This window comes from Filicampus tigris, chromosome 12, assembly GCF_054856515.1.
Source record: "Filicampus tigris isolate MCC_2025a chromosome 12, RoL_Ftig_1.0, whole genome shotgun sequence".
NCBI lineage: Eukaryota > Metazoa > Chordata > Actinopteri > Syngnathiformes > Syngnathidae > Filicampus > Filicampus tigris.
The window spans coordinates 21,849,625-21,876,970 of record NC_141228.1 but is presented as its reverse complement, the minus strand read 5'-3'; the positions used below and the strand labels follow the sequence as shown (position 1 = coordinate 21,876,970).

Here is a 27,346-nt window from a genome sequence, read left to right as displayed (position 1 = left end):
AAAATAGCCAGCGTGTGTATATTTTCACAATGGGTCGCCACGGTGGGATTGGCACCCTTGACCCCCGGGGGTCAGGCGCCCTTGCCAATGAGCAACAAAGCCCCCTCGGTGGTGCGTCTCGTAATATTTCACAGATGGAGAGCGAGAAAGCGGCTGCCCGTTCGCCTTTGAAACGGAGTCGGAATGTTTCGCTGACGTGTTTTTTTTTTTTGTGTTTTTTTTTTCAATGTGTTGTTGCCAGGCGCACGTGCCGTATGGCCTAAATAGTCTTTCAATTGCAAATAATGTCCTCTTTTTAATGGAGGGATGGAAATTAATTTTTCATTTGATTCCTCAATTAATCCCCCCCCAAAAAAATTCTACCATTGTGTTAGAATATGTGTGAGTTGCAGCCCTAACGTAATTCAACAGGCAGTTTGTGCATCATGCTTTCATGTGCATACCTTGGCCATAAGGGGGCAGTATGATCAATGTGCATAAGCTGCGATGGAGTCATATAGGTAAAGAATATACGGCTGCGAATATCGTCTCACCACCGGCAACATCGATGCTAGTTCTCTTATCCCGCCTGTGACGTTTTGCAACGCGTGTTAGCATCAAGCTAGCAGATGTTTGTAAGCCACGTGGTTTCGGTCGAATACGCAACATGTATTGTTGTCACGTTCTCCCAGTTTTGTCTTGAAGATCAGAAGGTTGGGGGGGGAAAAACTATTTCCAATTTGCCCCCGTCATCGCTGTGTGTTTACGCCACGTAAGAAACCGAAAGTCCACGACGCTCGTGTTGACAACCGCGGAAATAAGCCATGCGGCTTATGCACGAGGGCACCAAACGATCGCCCCCGCCCCCGCGTGAGAAAAAAAAAAAAAAAAACATGAAAGAACTTGGTGTTTGAAAGTGTTCTACGAGCTGGTAACATCTTGAAGAGATTATAGAGCAGCATGTGGATGTCTAAAGTATGATGATGGAGGCGGAATGTTAACATCCGCGCGACAGTTGAGCGGCTTTGAAGTCCACACTGGATTTACCGTACTTCTCCATCGAAGGCACTTAATATTTATTTCAACGACTTATTGGAAAGAACTGCCATTGGCTGACAACCAGGCCAGGGTGGACCCCAACTCTTGTTCAAAGACAGACGCCAAAATCGATTATATGTACTGTAGTTTGCCCGATTTATTCGATTTAATTTGATTGATTCTAAAAAATATTTGATAGTCCTATTTGGCGAAATGGCCAAGTTTTTTTTTTTTTTTTTTTTTTAGCCAGTGATATCGAGTTTTGGTGGAGCATGGCATCAGAATTAGATTATTTGAGCAGTCGAGGAAAGGTAAAAAAAATATATATATCATGATAATAAGCCCCTGATTACACTTTGACCAATCGACTAATTTTGAACAGGAAGTCCGACATTTTGGTTTGAAGCAGTCTATTTGGGAGCGAATTTATGACACTTTTTTTTTGCCTCATATGATGTGGGCGGAGACTGGCATCAGTTTGACGATCATTTCAAAGTCAAGCAAGAAAATGTCCGATTGCAGTGAAAAGGTCAGCCGCGCCCGAAGTTGAACAAAGTCTGATGATCGCTTCCACATTTGTTTTGGTTGTTTACGTGTCTGCGGTCGCGCCACGTGGCAAAACGTTGGACACGGTCCTTAGCTCAGGTCGGGGAAAAAATCGGCCCGGTGCCGAGAAGCAGAGGGTGCGTTGGCTAAACGGCCTCGGGGTTGTGTGTTTGGAGCATTCCGCCGAGCACAGATGTGACCCCAACATCCATCTGGTCTTTTGCCGGCATAACAGAGGAAACGGGAGGTGCGCCGCCGCCGCCTCGTTTCTTGTCGGATATGGCGCCGCTTAACGAGGGCCTTTTTCACACCCGAGCCGAGTGACGAGCTAGCCAGCGGGACCTCATTTCCTCGCGTAAACAAAGTGCGGAGGGCCCACCGAGGGATGTGCCTGCGCCAACATTAGTCATTGTTCACAAATGCGAGCAATGCGGCGCACAAGCACAACGTGCCATTTAGAGGCACGCAAACACAACGCGTCAGTCAGACGCCCGATGACAGCCGCGGCCAAAACGTCAGCCCCAAAGCATCGGCGCACAACAACAAAATGCCGCAGTTATTTCACAGCGTGGGCTATACGCTCAGTGTTTATTTTATACTTCAGGTTTTTTCTTCATCCAAGCACTTAATGATCTTGAGTCTTATTGATTAATTCAGACAAAATTAACAAGTCTTTGTCTAATTACATAGTAATAACGGCATAATAACTCCTGGTGTGTGTGAGGGTGTGTGTTAATACATAGTAATAGCTACTGAATGTTACAGTAACTAGTGAACGTTTGTGCTATTGCATGTAGTTAGTGAACACTTGTGTTATTACATCATAATAACCACTGGATACCCCAAATATTGCTGTATTAATCAATGAATGCTTGTTTTATTACAGGATAAAAACAAGTAGTGGATACTCAAAATGTGAACTGCTTTGAACTTGTTTTATTATTTGATAACAACGGAATACTCAAAATATTAAACACTACTCAACCCTTTGCTGACATGACTATTGAACATTTTTATTATGCATCATATGAGAATAACTACCTGCTCCTTCAAATATTGTATTCATATCCAGGCTTATGTTATTACTGTTTAAATGTTTTTATTACATGATAATAACTACTTTGTACTCAAAATATTGACTTAAACATAAAAGTGGTCGTAACAAAGTAAGTGTAATAATGTCCTGAGAATTAGCAGGTCAGATCGACGCCCACTGTTGGTGATGTCATCACACCGTAGGCGCATTAAATCCATATTGCCCGTGACTGTTGTTATTGTGGAGGCGGCGAGGATGCGCGTGTGTCACCTGACCCCTTTAATCTGGGTCGTCGCCCTTGATCTGCCGCCCTCACGGTCACCGCTGCTCAGCACGGACAAAGCGTGTGCGCGCTCAGCCTCCTCATTAATATTCCGTCTCAGGCCACGCCCACCCGGCTGACATCTGGCCGGCCGGTGTCGCTGACCCGCTGTCGTCGTCGTCGCCGTCGTTATTATTCTCGGCGCCGCTCCAAATGTATTTGCAAGTGATGTCGCCATGCAAATTTTTTCTCAGTGGATGGGAAGTTTGACCTTTGCGTTTGAAAATAGAACTACGGTCACTGTTTTGAGTGTCAGCTCAAGTTTGTGGCGCACGCTGTGCTGTCGACAGAGTGTTATCTAGCTTCAAATTCGAAAAAATTTTTTTTTTAAGTATGTCTCATTTTGTATATTAAAAAAGCTGTCAATGTTTCCCAGGTGGTAAACGTCATCAGTGTGAAATTGGGGAGTAAAAAAAAAAAAAAAAAAGAATATTTCTCCCTCTGAGATGTAACTAAAAAAAAAAAATAGTTGAGTGAACTCAAAATGTCAATGCAACAAGCTTTGTGATGATGAACATGTCAATAATTGACATTTTATAGTTCTTCCAACTTATATGACTCTTTTAGACCCTCCCCCAAAAAGCGTGTTTTTGAAATTAGCAGGATCAAAGTGTGAAGTTGAACCACGGACACGCCCCCTTGTTGTTGCGAAAGCCCCCCCCCCCCCGCTGCCAGCGAAGCCCCCCCGCTCCCCCAATTGTTTTCCACGTCGCCCCATCTCCTGCTCTTGATTGCGCCGTTGCCACGTCTCTGCGTGAAAGCGCACGCTTGGCGTCGGCATCCCATAAACACCAGCCAATCACCGACAAATTGGGGGTGTAATGGCAGCCAGATACCGATGCTACTTTCCTGACAACCTGTCTTGAGTTAAGTCGGCCCGCCTGCTCGCCTGCTCGCCTGCTCGCTTGCAGGAGAGAAACTTCCGGAAAAGATGCAAACCCCGCTCGGGATTCCCGGACCGGAGTTTGCGGTGTTGACAAAAAGTGTGTATCGGTGTGTGCGTGCGTGTCGTCCAATATGCTCGCAAACGTAACTGCCTGTTTATTTAACCAATTATGTCCCTTAATGGGGAAGGCCAATGAAAAGGGGGGAGACAATGAAATCAATTCACCCCCCCCCCCCCCCCCCCCACTCCTCACACAAAGGCGTGCGACGCCATTGGCCGGCAGACCACACACTTTCTGTCCAATTACGTCCGACCTACTCCAGAGTGTGTTTTCATTTCAACCCAGATAATGACTTTTAAAATAACCAATCACGTTCTTTGTGCGTGTGTGTGTGTGTGTGTGTGTGTGGTTTGCCTTTGATGGGCCGCGGCCAATCAGACGGCGGCGTGTTCCGAACGGCACGTGAATGGCCTTACGTAACGCGGACGTGTCAGGGAGAAAGAGGCCGATGACTTCATGCGGCTCTCGGCGGAGCGTGTCCACCTCCCCGCTGAGGTATTTTCTTCTTTGGAAGTTGCAGCGGTGCGTGAAACTTGAGAGCAGCGTGAGGGGGTGGGGGGGGGGGGGGCGGGGGGTTTGTAGTCCGGGGGTCAAATGTCCTAATTGATGAACATAACGGTCCTTGTTTGCCTTGTAACGTCATCTTGTTGAAGGCTTCTTGACAAGTTCAAAGCCAAGCGGGGAGAAAGACATTGCAAGTCCAGCGACAAAAGGCACAAAAGCCCCTTTAACGCGGATAGCATTTTTTTTTTTTTTCCCCAGGCTGATTTCCGTGTTGTGAGTCTGTGTGAAAAGTTCAAACTTGGACTTTCAGACGTGAAAATGTCCTTTTTCATTCTTTTGTTAGAGCAAACAAATGTTTAATTTTTCTCCAACTCTGCAGCCCCCTTTCACACTGCCTGGCGATGGCAGCATTTTTCTCAGTGTTCTGTGTGGAATTGACACGGGCGTTTTGGTCAACCTACTGTATAATTTTTCAGGCAGCGTAGCAGAAACGGGCCAGTGGCTACGTGAAAGGCAATGGCAGAAAGCCACTTTCCTTTCTGTTATTTGTGAGAAAGGTACCAACATGCACTTGAGGTAGAAGTGGACCGTGTTCAGCTTTGTTGTTTTTTTGTGAGAAAAGAAGCGGTGCGACGAAATGTTTCATCTCCGATGTGACAATTCCTTTTGCACAAATCTGTGTAAAAAGTCCAAATATAGAATTTGTCAATTTCCAGGTTACGGAGGTGGTGCGGTTGCTGTGTGAAAGGGACTTTGCTGAGCTCTGCGTGAAAGTCAGATCGGAATAAACTCTTCTGCTACTCTCTGAGGCGACAATTTTGCTGGAAATATCCTGCTTTGCTGCGTTTTGTGTGAAAGGCACCAGGGCAATCAATGCCCGTTTTTCTCAAAACTCTGCACGAAAGGGGCTAAAGGTGGCATGTTTTCACTGTTTCGTGCCCGTAATTCCTTGAGCACAAATACTGTGCGAGAAAGTGATCCCTCGGCCTTCGGCAGATGCGCCTCTAAGGTCCCCCCCCCCCCCCCCCCCAAATAGTTTTTTTTTTTCTCTCTCTCTCTCTCTCTCTCTCTCTCTCTCTCCAATGCCCGAAGGCACACCGAGCCTCGGCTCTGGAGGGGGCGTGTCCCCGCAGGGGGAGCCAAGAGGGTCGTCCATATATGGTCACGAGGCCCCCCCCCCCCCCCCCCCCCGATGATGGAGCCAGTGGAGCAAAATGAAAAGTAAACAAGAGCGGGGGGGCTCGCGTCCGCAGATGCTCGACCGTCAACCTCGCAAAAGACATCAAACTGAAGTTAGGAAGAGAATAACAATGCGCTGCTTGGTAAGATAATAATAAGTTTCAAGTCAGTCCATCTTTAGCAGAAAAGGACAATTCCTTCAACGTTCGGGGGGGGGGGGTAAACAAAAGAGTTTCGACCAACTCGGGCATCGGTGAACTCTGGCGGGATCACTTTGTGACTATATTGGATAGTTTTCCATTATTGTTTATGAAATGATTTTCTTTTCTACTTGTTTTGTTTTTGAAAGCTTGAAAGATATATTTGAGGAAATATATCATGTTATTGCGTTGCGCAAATGTTGACATTTGTTTATCTTTTCACCTGTGAATTTTATCATGAAAATTTGAGAATTTCCATCTAGGAATGTGGTCACTTTATTTTCCCCTAAATGTCATTTATCTTCCCCTAAACCTCACATTTTTACAATAAAAATGAGCAAATGAAGGGATATTTTACATCATGACATCCTCCTTCTGCATTTCTTGAGCTATTCAAAGCTCTCAAACTGTTCACCCCATTCCGAACGTCTCGCAAATCCCATTCTCCAACATTCCCAAATTGTCATACTAAAATTCACAAGTGAAAAGATAAAGATGCCAAATGTCAACATGTCCGCAAGGCAATTCATTCGACAGCATTTCAGTTCGGCTTCAGCTTTTGCAGCATTCTCAACTTTGATCAATCGAAAAGGAAAAAAAAAAAACGGACGCTCCAGAGCGTGAAAAAGTGTTGTGATGAGTTTGCGAGCCAGCCGAGGGAAACACGAGCCTTCTGGGAATAGGAGAGAAACACAATCCGCCATCTCCCGATGAAGGCACAATGCAGCTGCTCGTGTGCGATTGGCCGGATGGCAACTCGCGGGCTTCCCGGGTGACTTTTTTGCTAGGCCGTGCTAGAAGTAGTCGCTCGCTAGGATTTGCCAGTATGACAGCAGGGGCGTAGCCCAGATTAGCACTCGGGTAGTGCACGTTGCCTTGGGAACGCTTCACGGTATATTCTCAATCAAAACAAGAAGAAAAAATGCACGCAATTTTTAATGGACAGAAAATAGACAAAATTGATATCAGACTGTTAAAAAAAAAAAACAGTCTGCCTTTTCTTTACAAACTCAAATGCAATGAAAACAGCAGGGGCCCCAAAATTGAGCCCTGTGGATCGCCATACTCCAGTGAGAATCAGAGCAACCAATGCTAGCACATTAACTAGTAATTAAGTATCTAATAATAATGAAAGTAGCATTTAGCTGTTTCTGAGAAGAGTCTGAAATCACCTTTGAGAATTTTCCATTGAACTTGAGATTCATTGTCTTGTACTTTGACGGCTCTGTTCGGTTCTCGGCCTCACATCTTGAAGGGCTTTTGGCGGTTTCACGACTCGTCCCAAACGCCCACAGGTGCTCCCGGGCGACTCGTTTGTTATGATAGCGTCTTCCTGAAACGGAGCCATTGTTTAGCGTGCGTGCAGGCGGACGGGAATTACGAGGGAGCGTTTTCACTTGGGAGACTCGGCAGCGGCTGATGACGGCTCGGCCCAGCTCAGGACTGTTTATTATCTCGGAGAAATGTGTTTGCCGTGAGATTTATTTGAGAAAGGTTGTCCTCGGTGGGACTTTCCTGCTGAGAACGGCACATCTTTTTTTTTTTTTTTTTTTTTTTAGTGCTCTTGTATGATGATACATTTATTTTCAATCTGGAGAATTTACTCCTTGTAGTTGTTTTTTTTTTTTTTTTCAATGATTAAATTAAAACAAAAACCTGTTCCTGTTTCCACAAAAAGATCAGCGATTTTCTGTTTTGGCATGTTGTTTCCCGGGAGGGTCGAAAACAGCCTCGGATGCAATGTGGCCGTCTGTAAGCACGCATTTGTACTCCACCAGTAGTCACGGGTGGCACGACATCTCGAATTTGTGGCGCTGGCATGGCGGCGGCACCCATCATTACGCCGACATTCCACAGCCACACACGGAGCAAGTGGGAAGGGGCAGGAGGGAGAAGGCGGGAATAGTGAGCGCTTTTGCTCTGACCACTCGCGCTGCACTCGGACCACACGCGGGCCGACCGTTTTGCCGAGCTGGCTCGTCAGAGACAAGCGAGAAACAGTCCAGAATGTGTCAACGAGTAGCAAGAGGTGAAGACTTTGGGCCTCCGGCCTCACCGCGTACGACGGAAGATAAGCTTGAACATATAAGGAAGATAAACACGCGCTACCAAATGTCTTGTTGCTTTCCCATCACACCGGTACACTTTTATACTGCAAAGAAAGTTGATTTTTTTCAGACTTTTCTACCACGCGAAAGCACCCTGGTGCCAGGGGTGGACTGGCACTAAAAATGGGCCATGGCATTTTTGGCTTAGGCCAGCCCGCGTGCCCACCGGGCATCTTCCCGATATGGCCAACGGCTAGTCCAGTCCTGCCTGGTTCCTGTTGTTTACAAACTTTATGAAAAGGTTGATCAAATGCAACAGTCGATACTTGTTCCCGTCATGCCGTGGGATATTTGCGCAGCCGAAGAAGACTTTCCCACAAGCGGGTCCCCGGGCCTGACCGCGGTGCGTTTCGTTTATAGCTGCCGCGCCTCTCCGCCGCTCAAGTTCAAGTTTGCCCGTCATTGTGTCTCTGCGAACCGCAGCAGCGTCCTCGCTCGCTGGCTGGCTGGCCGGCTGGCTGGCCGTCTGCATTTTTTTTCCCCCTCTGCCTTTCACGCTCCGTCTGCCGGCTGGCTCGGCACAAAGCAGAGGCGGACGTTTATATAAGGCGGCCATCTCCGTCCGTCCACCTGAGCCTGTTTGTTTGACCCGCGGGCCAAAAGTCAAATGTTTGTAAAGGCTCCGTTTTGCCAGGACGGAGTGGTGACCTCTCACCCATTCCAGGGCTCCTGATGAATGAGCTTCTTTTTTGAGTCAGGAGCTGCGTTTTCGTCTGAAACGGGGGGGGGGGGGGGGGCTCGCTGGTTTATTGCAATCGACCAAGCGCCTGTTTATACCACCACACCTACTTAAATGGCCTCACCCTGCCTTCACCTGGGAGCTTTCATGTGGGACGGGAGGCGGGCGTCGTGACCTCAGTCTGCAATGCGATGCTGGGAACTGGTAAAAGGGGGCCAGCGTGTGTGTGTGTGTGGGGGGGGGGGGGTCGGGGTTAGGCCAGTCTGACGCCACCACAAAGCTGTAATCGAGGAGCGCTTTGCTTCCTGACCAGCTCAACACGAGCTACTTCATCACCTGGCTGACAAGTGGAAATGGAGTCAAGTGACCGACTGATTCTGTTTGTAGCCTACATTGGCGCATCGACACACGAAAAGGTTCACCTTTTTAGTTCCAAATAATTTACTTGAACCTCCAGGAAGCCATTTGCTCCCATTTTGAATCCATCTACGTAGCCTCGTCCTATCTCGCATTAAGCTAGTTCATCTCTCTCTTAGCTTGAAAGCTAAACTTTTATTTTGCTGCTAGCATGGCGCTAGCCGGCCAACAGCGAGGTATTAGCCGGCCATATATTCCTGTTGCTACAATGGCATTAGCCAGCCAATAGCGAGGCGTTAGCCAGCCAAATATTGCCACTTACGACTACTTCCGGGCGTCTGCCCCGAATGAACCGCATACGTAGCTTTCACGTACGTGCACTTCCCATATAGATACGACAGACGGAGTTTTTTCTTAGTTTTCAGTACAAATGCATTAAAAGTGGTACTTTTAAAAAATATATTTTCAAAAATCAAAACGCTATTTGAGACCTGACAAATAGTATTGATCTGTTTTTTAGCCATATCACGGAGTTTGATTGAAGTACTCATAATTCAAAAAGAGAGCAGAAATTTAAAAAAGGGAATAAGCCAGGCCTAATTGCCGTTGCAAACGGCATTATTTCCAACGTTTCCCCCGCTACGAATAATTGACATTTTTTGGTTTGCCGTGTGTGCTTCCGGAACTCCTCGTGACGCTCCAGCAAAAAGTGTGTGACGCCCGTTTACGCAGCTGCTTCGTATTACGGCACCACGCCGTCCCTGCGGTGACTTTCCGCGGCGATTAAAAAAAAAAAAAACCTCAGCCTCGCCGCCCACTTTCTCGCCGAGCGGCCAGTTTTATTCGGGAGGTTTGGGAACGAGCGCTACAGGGATATGTCAAATGACGCTTCAAATCTGTGTGACACGCTTGGAAACATTTGCCTTGTCAAGCGCCGCATTCCTTTCCTTGAGTGTTTGTGCGAGTGGAAGTGCGTGCGCTTGATAGCGCTGCGACGCGTTCGTGCGGCTTTTTCGCTTTCACTCACAAACAAGAAGTCTGGGGGCGCGACAAGTGGAAACAGATTTGGGTTGTGGCGGATTTGATTAGCACACAATAGTCGTGTGTGTGTGTGTGTGTGGAGGGGCGTGTACAATCGACCACTTCACACGTGCGGTAAAAACTGAATCAATAAGAGTGTTTATAAAAGCAACAGTGGATGGGCTAATCATCGTCTAATTTGAATGCCAAGCTCCGCCCGCGTTACATGGCTAAGGCAACAATGCTTCGAAAGATCATCTGTTTTCGTGGAAAATCACACACACACACACACACACACACACACACATTGGTGACAAAATGACCAGCAGACTCATATCAGCTGTTCATGTCTCTCCCGCCACGCTTTGCCCAAGCCTCCCACAGGAAACTAGGAAGTCTTGTAAATGGAGTGCCTCAGGGCTCATATATTGTCCCACTATTTCTCCCTTTAACTTTAGCCTGATTTCACTAGCCTGCAGTCGTTCGTGTTCACCGCTGCCTCGGCGGGGTAGCGCCGCGTGCCGTTACGACCACCAATCATCTACTAAAGCCGCGTGAAAAGCATTAGCATGACTTTACACGCACGGGAAACACCCCAACGGGCTTGTAAATATCCGCACGGAGCCATATACTCCACAGATGGGGAGCGGGCCCTCCACGCCAACTTTTATGCAACCTCGACCCCAAAAAGAGTCAAACCGCAGGACATCATAACATCAGAGGGTTAACTCTGCCTGTTTTTTTTTTTTTTTTGCTTTTTCTTTGACTTTCTTCACCCTAAATTGGAAGCCTCCTCAACTGAGGCCTGTTAAGAGAAGACAAATCTACAAAGGAAGTTAGGGCAGAATAAGTATTTGATCATTTTTATGATTTAACATAAATGGTGGTTGCCTTCATTTTTGGTGGTGCAAAAATTCATCGATTAATGGACAGCTAATCAATTATTACAGTAAATATTCTCTGATTTCTATAGTTCTCCGGGAAAGAAGATTGGTTATCTTTGTGTTTGTTTTTTTTTTTGTTTTTGTATTTGCAAACATCTCCTTTTACTTTGGAAAACAATAATCTGCATTTTTCACCGATTCTCTGATGGATGTTACAGACCACACCAAAACTGAATCCCGATCATTTTAATGTCTGAGCATTTTCTGTTCTGGCAATTTCAACTAATGCCCTGTTGTTTGGAAAAAAAAATCGGATTCATCAATTAATCCACAAAATAATTGCCAGATTAATCAATTATTACTATAATCGTTAGTTTGTTTGTAGTTTGTGATGCAAAGCAACTTCACATTTGTCCTGAACATTTGGAGTGGGTGCTTTATTGTTTTTTATTTTTTTTTATTTTAATTTTATTTTTTTTGCGATTACAAAGTAATTGCGGTTAGCTTCTTTTTATACTTGTATGCCAGGATTTTTTTAAAAAATTGCATGTAAATGAAGTGCAATGAGATATAAACAAGGTTGACGTCGACCGTTTTCGAGTACAGTATCGGCGGGTGTTTTGACTGGGTCATCATCATCATCATCATCATCATCATCATCATCACCGGGCAGCTGTGAGCTCAGAGCGGATTAGCAGGCCAGCGGGGTATTATTATTATTATTCCGCCAGACGCGGCCACTCTTTGTGTTTCACTAATCAGACCTCCCAAAGACTTTCACTCGCCGCCGCCGCGCTTTGGGGAAAAAAAAAAAAAAAAAAAGAAGGAATTTTGGATGAATATCTTCAATATTTGATCCGTTAGTGCCTCGGTTCACGCGTGATTCAGGTGAGTCATTCGTCGTCGTCGTCGTCGTCTTGATTTCAGCGCATTTTGTCAAGCTTCATACTCCAGTTGAAAGATGAAGTTGTCATTTTTACTGTAAGCAAGATTTGGCTAAAGGCAGTTAATAAGTAAATAAGACCTGGACAACATTTTTGTTTCATTTACAATGAAAAGAATAAATAAATGAATTCCATTCATTGTCAATTAAATGTAATTTAATCAAATAATTAACTCAAATTTTCTCACGGTCAAACGCCAGCGAGTAAAGCGAAGCAAACAATATTAGCATCTTCTGCTCGACTTTTTTTTTTCTCCACTTTTTGGTCAGTAACCTGGTGTGAAAGTTCAGGACGATGATGACGATCACGTTTTGATGGATTCCCGCCACTAATGAAACCTTTTGGTGCGCCTCCACCGCGGTGGGTGCGAGCGCCGTTTGCAAAGCGATTACAGAGGCCGAGGGAGGAGTGGCAGCAGATGTTGCCGCATTGTTGAGCTTGGGGAAGGTCACTGTGGAGGGCGTGCATGCGTGCCGGGAGGGGGGGGGGGGGGGGGGGGGGGGGGCAGGGGCATCCAGGCCAGGAGGTGCGCCGGAGTTCAAAGCCACGCACCGACCTCGAGGTAATGGCGCGGCGCCTACCTCTCGTTAATTTCCTTTTTAGCCGACACGGCATGGCGTCTGTGTGCGAGTGTGTGCTTGCGCCGAGCGCGGCTTGTTTCTTTTCCCAGGCCGTTGGGCAAAAATTGTTGGTGTGTGACGGTGTTGGGAGGTTTGGCCTGGCTCCCGGCGGAGCAAATTACAAGGCTGAGGTGCAGGCTGGCGTCCCGCCCCCTCCTCCTCCTCCTCCTCCTCCTCTCTCCTCCTTCATCTGGCCTGAAGGTTTCACCACGTTATCATCCTGACTGCCATGCGAATGAGGGGGAGGAGCCACATTTTGTGGCGCATTTCCACAGGTGGGCGAGTGGTTAGGCCACAGGCAGTTCTGCCAAATCACTATTTTTGTCCACATGTGGCCCCGCAATGTAGTTCCTTGACACCAAGACACCATAAAATGGTGGCAAAGCACCACTTTTGTCTGAATGAAGCTGTTAAACTCACATCAACATATTGTAGTTCCTTGACACCAAGACACCCTAAAATGGTGGCAAAGCACTACTTTTGGCTAAATGAAGCTCCTCAACTCCAACATAGTGCTTTGGTACCCGAGATGCTAAAAGATGGCAACAAAGTACTACTTTTGTCTAAATGAAGCTTTTCAACGCACTTCATCATAATGTAGTTCCTTGACACCAATATGGTGGCAAAACACTACTTTTGGCTAAATGAAGTTCCTCAACTCACTTTAATGGGCCACAAAAAAATGATGTGGCAGGCCAGGTTGGACCCCATGCCCCCGTAAAGTCCCCCCCCCGCCCGCCTTGAATTTGACACCCAGTTGTCCTGAGGTGTGAATGTGAGTGCGAGAGTTTGTTTGGCCTGCGATTGGCGGCCGACTGGTCAGGTGACAAGTGCGAAGAAAATGGATGGATTTAGTTGCCCACGTTTTTGTCTTCTCATCAGAGGAGGCCGACATTTGTTCACCACTTAGCTGGAGCGGTCAAAAGGTCAACCACATGATTGGGCGCCTATGTGTTGTTGTTGTTTTTTTTTTTAGCTACTTCCTCCATTTGGGGAGAGCAGCTGAACATAAAAGGCTGTCGAAACCTTTCAGGATGTCACGCTTTCGTGACTTCGTGCAAGTAAAGAGCTCAGGCGCTGTCCGGCGCGTTGTGAAAGTCACGCACACGTGGTCCACACCCGGGTCAGAAGGTCAAGTCCCAGCAGGGCGGCCGGGCCGCACTGTAACAACAACAGCAGCAGAGGGCTGGTCACGTGACCCGGCACATGACCAGCGCAAGCGTCACGCTCGGGTTTGCAACAACGAAGAACAAAAAACAACACAAGACTGGCACCGGTAAAAGTCACCCGATGTGGTACACAAACTCCACGAGTACCCGATAACTCCAAATAAGGCTTGTATTGACCCGATATCGCTACCTGGTATCGATACTCGCCCATCCCTAGTGCGAGTGTACCTATTATTTCAATATGATCACATTGCGATTTTTTTTTTTTTTTACTCACTATTATGATGCTGCAATGAAATTTTCGGTGACACCAATTTGTAAGTTTGTTTTTGTTTTTTGTGGGGGTGTTTTCTTGCAGCCGTGTCGGATCTGGACGTGGAGAGCAAGCTGACGTGGCACTTCCGGGCTCCCTGGCACAAGCAGAGGAACCTCCTGCGGCCGGCCACCCGCCCGCCATGCCTGCAGGAGATGCACAAGGATGCCAACCTCTGGCACCTGCACGCAGGTAACAAAAACAAAACAAAAAAAAAGTCCCTCCCAATATTTGGACTTAGTCTGCGTTCAAGTGAGCAGGCTCATGATTAGCGGCTCACTGCTGTCCCCTAGTGGACATGTTGCGGTATTGCTGTTTTTTGTAATGCAGTGTCCTGTATTGTATTACTAATGTTAATATCTAATATTTGTTGATTCCGCTCTCAAGTATTTGTGTATTTTGTCAAATATTGTTGTCTTTTTTGTTTAATATTTTGTATTGATATTTTTTTATATTGTAACATTTTGGTTTAATATTTTATTTTTTTCTATATTACTTCTGTGGTTTAGTCTTAATTTTTCTTTTCCCTAATATTTGCGTATTTTCAGATATTTTGTCATTCTTTGTATTATTGTCAATTGTTTTTTTTTTGTCTAATATTGCTCAAATTTGTTGTCTATTTTTTGTAACGTTGCGTTTTTCATGTAAAATGTTTAGGTTTTTTTTGGTCTATCAGTTTTTTTGCATTTTTTTCTTTCAAAAAAGACAAAAATGGAGATTAGATTAGAGTAATAGATTATTAAAAAAAATAAACTCATGTGTACAGTGTAAAAGGGAAAAGACAGCAGTGGACGCCACCTCCAGTTGTCGCTTCACCCCCCCAAAAAAAGAAAAAGACAAAAAAATAAAAAAGATATGACTTGGTGTGTTTGGTTGTTTGCAGACGGTCGGAGGCGGCGCTCGTCCAGCAGGGAGCGCCGAGTGACCATCTCCATCTCAGCGCTGCCACCCATGCCCATGTACCCAGCCACGCCCGGCACCCCCAGGAAAGCCGGGAAGGGGGTGCGCTTGACGCCGGTGAGACCACACACGCACACACACACACACAAAAGCCCGGTGGACTCTTTGCTGGCCATTTGTGTCCATCTCCCTTCTTTTTTTCCCCCCATTTTCTTTTTTTTTTTTTTAGCTGTGTTAGTGCTCCCTCTGCTGGCTGTACTTTTAGCAACTTGATTTCTAAGTTTGATTTGTAACTCAAAAGTATTGTACTTGTATCCCTGTTTGAGAGTACGGAAATGGCATGAATATGAGAGGGACAGAGAGAGAGAGAGAGAAAAAAATGGTCTACTTGAATTTTTTTTATCTGGATCCAGATGATTTTATTTTGTGCAACCTTTTGACAAAATAAAATGGAGTAAATTCAACACACCATTTTTTTTTCATTCTACTATTGTTATGGCTTATATCTTTAAAATCTAATAAGTCAAGGTACCGCTGTATAAGGGGGAAAAAAAGTGGTCCTGAGTAAGTTGCTTTCCAACCTATGCATTGTGCAAACTGGAATTTGAAGGTCTACAAAATGTATTAAACACACATAGGTGTATTGAAAGAAGTGATATTAGTTCACCACTTAATGCAGTAAAAGAAGCAAAAGATCTGACTATGGCACTGAAAAGGGTGAGCAGAATCCAAACAGGCCTTTGGGTTCAAAACAGCTCCTGTGTGTTGTCACTCTTTATGTGCGTGTTGTCATACATGTTCATTGTCTTCATTTTGTTCTTTCTTTGTCTGTTTGTACCTTTTTTTTTTTTTTTTTTTTTTTTTTAATGTCGTTGGTTTAATTTAGTTCCCCAGCTCCCGTCCGCCCTCCCCCACCGAATGTTGCCACTTCTCCCCCTGGAACAGAAAGGTAACACAGAACACCACCACCCCCCACCCTTGCACCCCTTCCTCACTGTCCTTTCTCTCACTTCCTTCTGTAACACTTCCTCAACATCATCACTCTGAATACGCTCCCCTCCAAAAGTAAGGCAAGAGCCACAACAATCCGTTTTTGTTGCTCCACTCTGAAATAACAGAATAAACACTGTGAGGTGAAACCAGAGAGAAAGCTCTGACAGAACAAGGAAAAAAAAAATCTGACTTGGACAAAATTTAAGCTTAGACAAAATGAAAAAAATGTTGGGCAAAACTATGACAAAAATGTAACAAAAACTGATGAAAATCCGTCAAAAAGTTGAGAAAAGGGAAGGGAAGACAAACCTTACAAAATACAAGGGGGGTATTAAGTTAATTTAATTTTGACTTAAAAAAAAAAAACGACAAAAATCTGACCCCAAAAAGTCACAATATGACAAATACAACCAAAAGATATTGGCCAGAAAAACCCTCCAAAAGAAAAAAAAGCTCCTCAAAAATTTGACAAAATGACACAAACTTGGACAAAACCTGTCAAATGTCAAAAACTGACAAAATCGGGGAACAAAGAGTTTAAAAACATGAAAAAGGTAGATAAAAATCCGACAAAGATTTAAAGAAAATGGGAAAAATTGAGGGAAAAATAAAGATGATAATCTGCCCAAAAAACAACCAAAAAAAATCGGACTAAATTTTGACAAAATGACACAAACTTGGACTAGATAGATGGATCAAGGAATTGAATTGCAGTAGTTTTGGAGGGTGGAGCTTGCGTGCGTGCATGTTGAAAGGAAACTTAAAGGGATGGTTCAGTGGGAAGTCCACGGCCAAATGCATGCCGCCCACTTCCTGTCCTCTCTGCCGTTGCTTCTTCTCCACCTCCTCCTCCTCCTTCGGTGTAGTCCAATCGGCCGCAATCGCTCCCCGTCTGACTTGTTTCCAGTCGGGAGAAGTTTCCAAGGAGATCTTTTGTGGAGTGTGGGGGTTTTGTCCTTTGTGCGTGGGTGTCGCCAGGCGGTGAGCACAAAAGGGGCAGAGCTGGCGTGGAAGCGCGGGGGGGCGGTGGGGGGCGGCGGGGGTGGCGAGAAGCGGGAAGCGCTCCATCGTGACGGGACGGCTCGCCGCATCCGCTCTCCAGGTAAGCGCTCGGAAATGCAAGAGAAAGGGACTGATGGGCTTTTCGTTGGCCGGACTGCGAAGGTGCCAGATGGGCGCAGCGTGGCCCGCACGAACAAACGAACAAACATGTGTGTTGCCGCAACATGCCAATATTTTTGTATCATGTTTCCTTCTGATATTTTCATATTTTTACTGTACGATTTTTGCCTTTTAGTCCATTTTTTTCTTTTTTCTTTTTTCTTTCTGTCCAATATTTAAAAAAAGATTTTCTAGTATTTTTCCTAGTAATTCTATGTTGTGGGATATTTGTGTATTTTGTGTCTTTTTAGGTTTTTTATTATAGAATAATAGTTTTGTTTATTATGTTTATATATATTTATTTATAGTTTTACATTTTGTCTAATACTGCATTTTCTTCTTTTTCTTCTAATATTTGTGTATTTTTAATCCAATATCTGGATTTTTAAAATAGTTTTCTTGGATATTTATTGACTTTGTTTCTAATATTTGTGTATTTTCCGCAATATTCGGGGTTTTTTTTGTATTATCGGCTAATATTTTTTAATGCGAATATTTTTGTTAACCAGAATAACATTTTGCGATACGTTTTCTAATATTTCCCAGTTTTTTCCCAGTATTTTGTCTAATCTGTTGTACAGATTGTATTGTATTAATTCAGTTTCTAACATTGGTTAATTTCTCATCTATTTAATCCATAAACGTTTTGTCTAATATTTTGCATTAGTTCCTATCATTTAATTGCATGGTATTTTTCATATTATTTAGTCATTTTTTTCCCCCAATATATTTGTCTCCTTCTTTTTGTGCATTTTCCTCTGGCATTGAAGTGTGCGGGACGAAGGAAGTTTTCCGGAGTTGGGGTGGGAAATTTTCGGGAGCAGCCTTTGACTCTTTGCATTGAGCGGAGTGTGGGGGCTGAAGGGTACGGGGGGGGGGTTGTCTTTGGTGGCTGCAGATGGTCACTTCACAGCGTGACTAAGACATTCCGCAGCTGCATGTCGCCCTGACAAATGATCGTTTGTCACATGTTGTTAGCGTGTCAGCAAGGAAGCAGGACATCTTCCTCACGCGTGTTGAACTTCCTGCCGACCGACTGCAAATGTTGAGGCGCTCCCCTTTCACACGTTTGCTTCATGCATGTAATCTGTCAAGCAAACACCGCAAAAGCTCTACTGTTCGGATTTGCAAGCAGTTTTGGGAAATGAAATTTAACTGGAGCCCAAATTTCCAATTTTTTTTTTTCTCATTTAATATTTTATTCATTTTTCAAATTTAGTTTTACTATATTTTTTACAAAAATATTTCTATATACGGTAATATGTTTTGCTTTTAAAAAATAGATATTGAGGGATGTATTTTCAATCGAACATTTTGGTGGTGGTGTTTGATGTTTTGTATTTTCATCCAATATATTTACATTTTTGTAGAGTTTATTTAATCAAATTTTTCCAAGCGTCTATCTCTAGAGTTTTGGTCTAATGTTTTTGGATTTTCTTCTAATATTTTGGTTCGGCAATTGGATCGGCAAATTTCCCGACTTCGGTGGTGTAGAAAAGCACAAAACCACGGTCTGAGCCGGTTGTACTGAGCAGCCAGGACGGAAACGCCAAAAATTCCCAACGGGGCGACTCGAGGGCCACTTGGACATTTGAGCTTCCGTTTGTTCTGCTCCTGTTTCTGATTCTTTTCATTCGGCTGTCGGGCATGTTCGCCGTTTCCATTTTACGATGACTGGAACTGGAATCGGGAAAACGTTACTAACAGGCTCACGTGCTGGTCTGTTTGCAGGCGGCGTCCTCTGACCCCAACTTGCCGGCGTTGGCGTCCCCCGGTCAACGCTGCAAACCGCTCCCCGTCCCCAACACGCCGAGCACCTTGGACAAGCAGACCAACTGGTCCCGAGCGCTGCCGCTGCCCACGCCCGAGGAGAGGATGAAATGCCACTCGCAGGTGGTCGCCTCCTCCGTCATCCCCATCAACGTCACCGGTAAAGCTTGTGCTGATTTTCTTTTTGTGCTTTTTCTTTACAATATTCAGCCCCTGCGCCCGTTTCGCTTTGCCACATGAAAATCGGCAGGCATGTTTACACCTGTTGGGTGAACTCAACCTTTCAAGGCAATAATCTTCTTTTCGTTCCCTCAAGAAGCAGTTTAGCATTTTAGGAAAGTTTTGCGCGCGTCCGCTAACAGTCCCATGATGACTTGCACTGCAAAATTCCGCAGTTAAATATAATCATTGCGCCACGCCGACTGCACGTCGACACAATGCGCTGTCTGTAAAAGTCTCCCCCGCGCCCAAAAAACACTTGCACAATTAACTGCAGTAGCGGCGGATGAAGTAGCGATCAGTCTGCGCTTTTGTGCGAGCTCTCGAGCGCTCGGGGCGCCCCTTTGTGGCACCACAAAGCGGCGCGATGGCGTGACACCAATGCCAATTAGTTGCATCCAAATGAGGTGATTGGTGATTGACTCCCACTTGCTCCAGCCTGGAAGAATGCACATAGTAAGCAAAGGGGGAAGGAGGGAGGGGGCTGGGGGGTGGGGGGTGGGTTGGGGTCGCCATGGTGCTCAGTCACATGATCAGGCAGCCAAACCGGAAAAAATTAAGTTGCCTCATTTGGAATTATGCGTGACAGAAGGGAACAAAACTTGTTTTTGTTTGCGACATGTTTTTTTCCCCTTCTTCAATGATAGATTTACATGTATTTCTGAATTCTGTTTTTTTCCTTTAACTTGATATTTGTTTTACATTATTTCTTGTCTATCTATATATCTAGCTAGCTATTTAGCTAGCTAGCTAGACAGTAGATAGATTAAAGCTAGCTAGCAAGATAACTAGCTAGACAGCTAGATAAATAGAGAGCTAGATAGCTAGCTAGATAGCTAGCTATCCTGCTAGCTATCTTTAATCTATCTACTATCTAGCTAGCTAGCTTTTATCTATCTACTATCTAGCTAGCTAGATTGCTTTTATCTATCTATCTATCCATCTAATCTATCTAATCTATCTATCTATCTATCTATCTAATTGTATTTTTGTTAAATTTTTGTCATGAAACTGCCAAAAGGTGAAGTTTCATTAGAATATGGTTATTTACATGTTTAAGGTGATCCTGTTGGTCAACGGCCCTCGTGGCGTCGCACACAGCACATTTATTTCAATTTCAATCGAGTGAGATGTCGCAAATTCGTCTCCCTTTTTTAAGTAGACAGCGTGGGAGCGTGGCCCCCTCTACCCAAAAAAAAAAAAAGCCTCACACGTCTACGTCTCAACCCCCCCGCCCCTCGTACCCTCCTCCACCTCCCTTTCTGGTTTTGCAGGCGTGGGCTTCGACAGAGACGCCAGTGTGCGCTGCTCGCTGGTGCACTCGCAGTCGCTGCTGCAGCGCAGGAGGAAGCTGAGGAGGCGGCGGACGGTGGCCGGCGTTCCCAGGCAGCTGCAGGACTTTGCTGCAGGTACGCCGCGACGCCTTGATGCCTCTAAATGCGTCCATTTCCACTTCTTCTTTCCAGCTCTGCCCACCATAAAGAGACCACTTTGTTTTATTTCAAATTTATAGATGTCATCATTTTGTTTTATTCATTTTATTTATATTTATTCATTTTGCGCTTATTTTTTCATAGAATTTTACATTTCATCTTAATTTTTACTCCTCAAAAGATATCAACCATTTTAATGACATTTTTAGACATGAATATGTTTTTATTTATTTACATTTACAATTACATTTGAACTATTCTACACTTTTAATGTATTTTTATTTCATCTAAACAAAGCCCATTTTTTGCCCCCCCGATGCCCCTGCTTCATCTTTTGAACTTTTTTCCGCAAAGCGATTGGTGGCGCGTAATCATTCGTGGGCGCTTTTGCCCCCTCAGACTCGGACGAGTCGCCCGGCTCCCGCGAACGCAGCGTCATCGTCCACGCCAGCTTGGACAACGGCGACCTGCTCACCAGAGACTCTGGTTGTCAGACCGAGGACTTCCTGATCTCGGGGGCGCCTTCCAGCAGGAGAATCCGTGGCCAGCGTGGCCACCAGGGGGCGGCGCTGTGCCTCTCTCAGTCGGCGGGCGACATCGGCGCCCTGCGGGACGGCGCCGACCGCGTGTTCGCCGCCCGGCTGCGGACGCGCAGCCTCCCCCGAGACGGGGGCCGGGCGAGGACGGGCGATGAGGAGGATGAGGCGGAGCTTTCGCCCCTCGACGGCGACGAGGAGCTGATCCTGAAGGACGAGGAGGAAAGCGCCGAGGGCCGGGCCGGGTCGGAGCGGCTGTCGAGGACGCCCGAGAGGGGCTGGGTGGAGCGGGCGCGCTCGCAGCTGCCCCGCATGGCCGACATGGGCAGCTGCGACATGTCGTCCAGCTCGGACACGTTCAGCAGCCCCGTGCACTCGGTATCGGCCGCCGGCGTTTTGGGGGGCCCCGCGGACCACAAGGACGAGCACCAGTCCTCCAGCGGGAACTGGAGCGGCAGCAGCTCCACGTGCCCGTCGCAGACCTCGGAGACCGTCGCCCCGGGCACGTCTCCGCTGGCCCGCTGCGACTCCGAGCTCTCCCTGAACGCCGCCGCCGCCGCCGCCGCGGAGCACCCCGGCTTCACGCTGGATCCCTTCACCGGACTTCGGACCCAGAGGGCGGGCTCCTTCTCCTCCACCGCTATGGACATCTTAGAAGAAGTGGGCGCTCCCGGGGAGGGCGAGTGGAACTACTCGCACCCGGGCCCCGCCCGCCGGACTCGGGACTCGAGCCCCGAGCCCGGCAGGGAGGCGGAGAGCAGCCTGGGCTGCCCGAGCTTCGCCAGCATGGCCACGTGCGAGAGCAGCTTCTCCGACAAGCCGCCCTCAGAGAAAGCCGACACGGCGTCGCACTACTCGGAGGACACGGAAGGCTACTACACCTCCATGCACTTTGACTGCGGTCTGAAAGGCAGCAGGAGCTTCACGTACATCTACTCGGACCACGTGACTCTGGGGCGACGCTGCCTGTCTTTGAGGAAACCAAAGGCCAAGCCTCGCCCCCCCAGGCGCAGCTCGTCACTGCGGACGATACGCAGCGAGGGCGGCGCGCCGCTCGTCGCGGGAGCAAAGCCGCCGCCGCCGCCGTCCGAGGAGAAAAACCTGCAGCTGCTTTTGTCCGGCCCGTCGGGCCGCGTCGCCGAAGAGCCCCCGGGTGTCTGGGGGACGGAGGCCTCTTTCGATCTGCCCGATTTGGGCGTCTTCAGCTCCGCGGACGCGCATTCCTTTAAAGATGAGGGCGTAGTCCAGGCAGACTACGCAGACCTGTGGCTCCTGAACGACTTGAAATCCAGCGACCCTTACCGCTCTTTGTCCAACTCCAGCACGGCCACCGGCACCACGGTGGTGGAGTGCGTCAAGTCCCAGGACAGTCCCGAGTCGCAGTCGGGATCCCGGTCGGGATCCGCCGCCGAGGGCGACTTCAAGCTGGCCGGCCTGGCCAGCCCCTCCAGCGGCTACTCCAGCCAGTCCGAGACCCCGACTTCCGCCTTCCCCGCCGCCTTCTTCCCCGGCCCGCTGTCGCCGTCCAGCGCCAAGCGGAAACCCAAAGTACCGGAAAGGAAGTCGTCACTCGCCTCCAAGCCGGACCCGGAGTTGCCCGTGGTCCCCTCGCCGCACCCGGACTTAAGTGCCTTTCGCTGCGTCGCCGACGGCCGGGCGCCGAGCCAAAATCGCCAGCCGATGCCCGAGTCGACCAAAGCTGAGATACCAAACGGACCTACCTTATGCATCACCCCCGCCGCGCTGCACGCCGTCCGGCTGCGATCCATCCCCAAGGAAGTAGACCCTAGTCCCCATCGCGACAACTATTCCCCCGTCAACTACGACCACGTCGTCGACGCCGATGCCTCGTTAGAAGTTACGAGGCAACACTCGGACGATCTCCGGCTGCTGCTCTCTCCCGAGGGCGATCTCGTCAACGGCGGGACCAGCGTCGAGTCATCGCCGCCGCCGCCGCCGGATGACGAAGTGGAGGGAGATGCAGAATCTTCTTTCCCATCGCCTGAGAAAGATCTGTGGCCCTCAACGCCAAGTCCACCCGCCGGTCCGGACCAGACACCTGCCGCCAGTCCGGGAAGCGAAGAAGGAAACCAAGACGCGGGGTCAGCGAGAGATCTGGCGGGAAACGAGGAAGAAGAATCCGTCGCCGAGGAGAACCTGAGCAAAGGTACGGGGGTAATTTACGGGGCGAGGATTTTAGTCAACGACTCGAAAAAAGAAAAGTCATTGTGTTCAATGAATTCTGTATCAGTTTTCAAAGATTTTCTCTAAAATATGCACATTATCTTGAAAATACTCTCCTGCGCTTCTCTCAACTGTTTTCAAATGTGAATTGTTGGAAATGCGTTTGGGCAGACTCAGCAGCAGCGAGCGACGAGTCGCACGCGGAGGACGACGGCGTCTTCCTGTCGCCCACCAAAAGTCGAACCACCGACGACCTGTTCGCCGTCATCCACAGGTGAGCGCCCCGCTCGCAACAAAATGGACTCGCAACGTTCAGCTCTTTGCACCCGTACGCATGAAGATTTGACCAGGAAACGGTTACATATTTTTCAGAAAACAAGTCATATAGTTCATGGAATGTAATGTTAAAAAAAAATCTTTTTCTTATTTCAATGGAAAAAAAGGATTTCAGAATGTTTTATTTTATTTGATATTTTATACTAGAATATTTATCAAAAGACAAAAGTTGGAAATGTTAACCCAATGTTTCTGTACTTATTTTATTTTTGATTTTTTTTTTTTTTTCCGAAAATGTTAATTATTTTTTAAAATATAATTGTAATTGTTCCATAAAAAAAAAATCTAGTCTATCCACCTATTCCCAAAATGTAAACTTAAATAGAAAAAAAGAAAAAAAATCGCAATTTGTTTCTGTCTGTCCATCAATTAAAAAAAAAGTTGTGAATTTTCAACAATTTAAAAAAGATATTTTTTAAATTCCTATATTTACAAACAAAAAGTTTCATTTAGAACAGAACAAAAATGACTCCACACCCGAAACATTCAAACTTTTAATCTCGAAGAATATCTGACTTTTATCTGTCTAGGTAATCCAAAGCATACCACATCATACCTTCTAACTGGAGGCGTTTTTCCAACTCAGGTCAAAGAGGAAAGTTTTGGGCAGGAAGGATTCCGGCGAGCTGTCTGTGAGGAACGGCTTGTCATCCTGTAGCAGCACACCGCCGCCCCCTGGTGGCGGAGGCGCCGCCTGCTCCTCGCCTCCTGCCACTGCATCGCCCTCGTCGACACCCTCGGGCCCTCAGAGGGCCCCCGGACCCATCTACAGGAACGTCAAGAAGTCCAGCACCTCCAACGAGGAGTTCAAGCTGCTCCTGCTCAAGAAGGGCAGTCGCTCCGAGTCTGGCTACCGTATGTCGGCCGCCGAGATCCTCAAGAGCCCCGTGACCCCCAAAGGTCACTCAGCGGGAGAGGACGAGGCGACCGCGACGGAAACGACTGAGGTGGCGGTGGCGGTGGCCAGGTCGCCCGACACAGAGGGATTCTTCTCACCCAAATCCTGGGCGTCGCCCCAATCCAGGCTGGGCCGCGCCAGGGCCCCGCCCCCTGCCAATAGCAGCCGCTACGCCGCTCGCGCGCGCTTCTACTCGGCACCCATGCAGGCCATCTCCGAGGGCGAGGCCGAGAACTCCGACGGGAGCCCCCACGACGACGAGCCGGCCACACCGCGCCCGCGATTCGACTGACAAGCACGTCTTCGCCGTCCCTTCGTCGCAGGGGATGTACAAAACACGTCAGCTATTAAAAACAACAAATTGAGGGGGGGGGGGGCAAAAGTCTGATATTGTCATGAAAAAAAAATCACACAAAATAATAATAATAAATTATAATATTTTACAGGAAATGTAGTTTTTCAGCAATATATATTTTCAAGGGAAAATAGTTATAGATCATTTCAGGTTGGGGGGTGGAGGAAGATTTTTGTCTTTTTTTTTTTCAGAAAAAAAAATCACAGTCATAAATATATGAAAATAGAATGACACATTTTAGATGAAAAAAAAAAAACATTTTTATGACAAAAACTAGACTTGTATGTTTTTAACCCAAAAAGTTTTCAAGAAAAAAAGTTGAATATTTTTGACAAGAAAAAGAATATTTTCCATAAACTAAGTCAGATATTTTCCTACAAATAGTCAAATGACAGGTGTTTATTTTCAACCCCCCAAAAATCTGATATTCAAGGAAAAGTTGTATATTTTTTAGCAAAAACATTTTGAGAAGAAACATATCGTGTGAGTATTTTTGGAGAAAAAGGTTGGTTATTTTTTAGGAAAAAAAATCATATTTTTGAGGAAATGATTTTCCTCATGAAAATCCTATTTTGTTGTAAAAAAAAAAAAAAAAAGCCATTCAAAAATGTTTTCATTTTTTAAAATATTGGACGTTTTCTTGAATCTTTTTTTTTTTTTTTAATATCCTGAAAATGTTTTTTCCTCCAAAAATACGTTTTCCTCCAAATAGTAAAAAATAATTGTTTGTTGAAAATATCTAATACAACGTTTAAAAAAAAAAAAATTTTAAAAACTAAATGAAGTACCTTTTTCCTCCAAATTTTAAACAACTTACATCTAAGAAACCAGGACTTTTTTCCCGCGCAATCATTTTTCTTCTCATTCTATCTCTAATTTTCCTTGGCAGCATCCAGACTTGTAAGATTTTGACATATGTATTCTGTGAATACATCACAACAAGTCGGACCGCTTGGCGTAAACCACTCTTGAGATATTTTTAAAATGATGAGGAAAAAAAAAAATGTAAACATGTATTTATCGCACAGCGGTAAAAACAGGAAAAATGAAGTTGACGATATGTGCCGAGGTGGAGAGCAAGTATTTTTTACGTGAGAAGAAGAAAAAGCGAGGGAGGTGTTGAAATGACGGTTAGCAGCTCGAAATTTCTTTTTCAAGAAAAAATAAACAAAATGTGTTGTTTTGGGTTTGGTTGACTTGGTGTGTTTTTTAAGAAAGTTTGGAAACTGTTGAGTAAGTGTTATGCATGTCGGAGCCAGATTGTGTGGTGACGCCCTTCCGCCCCCACCGCCGCCCCCGCCCCCAACAACCGCCGTTCCACATTGATGCAATAAAATCAAAGTCTATTTTACCCAAATCGCTATTATTTTATAAGATGACACTTTGTAATAATGCACACTGACTGAGTATGACAAGCTACGTCATTTTTTTTATGGTCCTCAAAGAAACTTTATGCAAATGTTGCCCCTTTATACAGTCCACTTGGCCTTAAAACCCTCCTTTCACTAACTTGTCTTGTGTATATAAATAATACACGTTATCGTAGCGAAGATGCTAACAGGGTACACAAAAAAATGTTATATCATTCCAGCTTTTGTTTTTGTTAGCACTGATAAAGTGATTTTTGTGACTTTTTTTTTTTTTGCTGTACTTGCTCATACTAAAACAGTGGCAAGGGTGCGTTTTGACGTGGTACCGGATCAATTTGGACTACAACGCCACCTTGTGGATGTATTTAGTTTTTGTACAAAGGTGTAAATGGAATGAGTGTTGGGTGAATTGTGTACAAAAAAAAATGAATACGAAACGTGTTTACATGGACTTTAAAGTGATGTACATTTCTGAGCTCTGGAAAAAAGAAACCTTTTTTGTCTTGTATTTATTTTGTTAGTAAACAATGTGGTGGAGTGCAAATGTGTAGCCGACAAAAGGAGAAATAAATGTGACTGCTTGGAAAAACATCTTGTGTTGTCATGTTGATGCAACCCCAAGTTCAGCTTTTGACCACTAAAGGGAGACGCGGAGATACAACGGATTAAAAGTCATCTAACAACTTGTATGGTTGGATTTTTTTTTTCCAAAGAACTACTTTTTAAAAATGTATGTTTACAGTTGAGTATTTTAGAGATAAATATAATATTTGGGGGGAAAGTGAGAAAAGGCAAAAAAAAAAACACATCCTTAATTTTCTCACAAATATCTTCAAGAAAAGTCCTACATTCAAAATCAACAGTAGATCTTCCAGAAAGTGTTAATATTTTCACAAAATAGTGATTGATCTAACTTTATTTTTGTTATTAAACGATTTTGATTTGCGCATATCGAGTCATATCTCAAAATGTAAATTTGAAGGCTAGCCAAGAAATGTATTTTGTCACTATGCTCTCATTGTAAGCCACAATTACCATTAAGGTTTTTTGGGGGGCAGGGACACACACCACAAGATGCAACCACACCAAAATCTGCTACTCGGGTGTCGTGGAGTGGGGGGGGGGGGGGGACTCATTAGAGTGCATTCAAGCACCTCCCCCCTTCCCCCCTCTGCCTGAGGCTGAGCCGGAGGCTGCTGGAGACTGATAGTGACCCTGGGGGCTCTGAACGCACCCCCACCTTAAGACTGCATATTTGACGAGACAATACGTTTTCAGGGGAAAAAAAAGGTGGATATTTTTGCTGAAAAAAAAAAGAGTTTAATCATTTAGAGAACAGTTGCATG

General features: G+C 45.9%; 1 protein-coding gene across 3 annotated transcripts in view; it reads left to right on the top strand.

Moving 5' to 3' along the window:
- LOC147139151 (actin remodeling regulator NHS-like) overlaps positions 1-25,815 on the top strand; it is a 46,111-nt gene extending 20,296 nt beyond the window's left edge. The window contains exons 2-9 of one of the 3 annotated variants that reach the window (XM_086047999.1): positions 13,891-14,037; positions 14,729-14,862; positions 15,632-15,694; positions 18,631-18,829; positions 20,163-20,297; positions 20,721-23,024; positions 23,213-23,315; positions 23,964-25,815. In XM_086047999.1, coding sequence (XP_085904125.1) covers positions 13,891-14,037; positions 14,729-14,862; positions 15,632-15,694; positions 18,631-18,829; positions 20,163-20,297; positions 20,721-23,024; positions 23,213-23,315; positions 23,964-24,567 — 3,689 coding nt within the window. In that variant the 3' untranslated portion in view covers positions 24,568-25,815. Of the gene's footprint in view, positions 1-13,890; positions 14,038-14,728; positions 14,863-15,631; positions 15,695-15,761; positions 16,841-18,630; positions 18,830-20,162; positions 20,298-20,720; positions 23,025-23,212; positions 23,316-23,963 lie in introns of those variants that run through there. The other 2 variants (XM_086048000.1, XM_086048001.1) reach the window with 2 other exon arrangements.
- Positions 25,816-27,346: the final 1,531 nt, after the last annotated feature.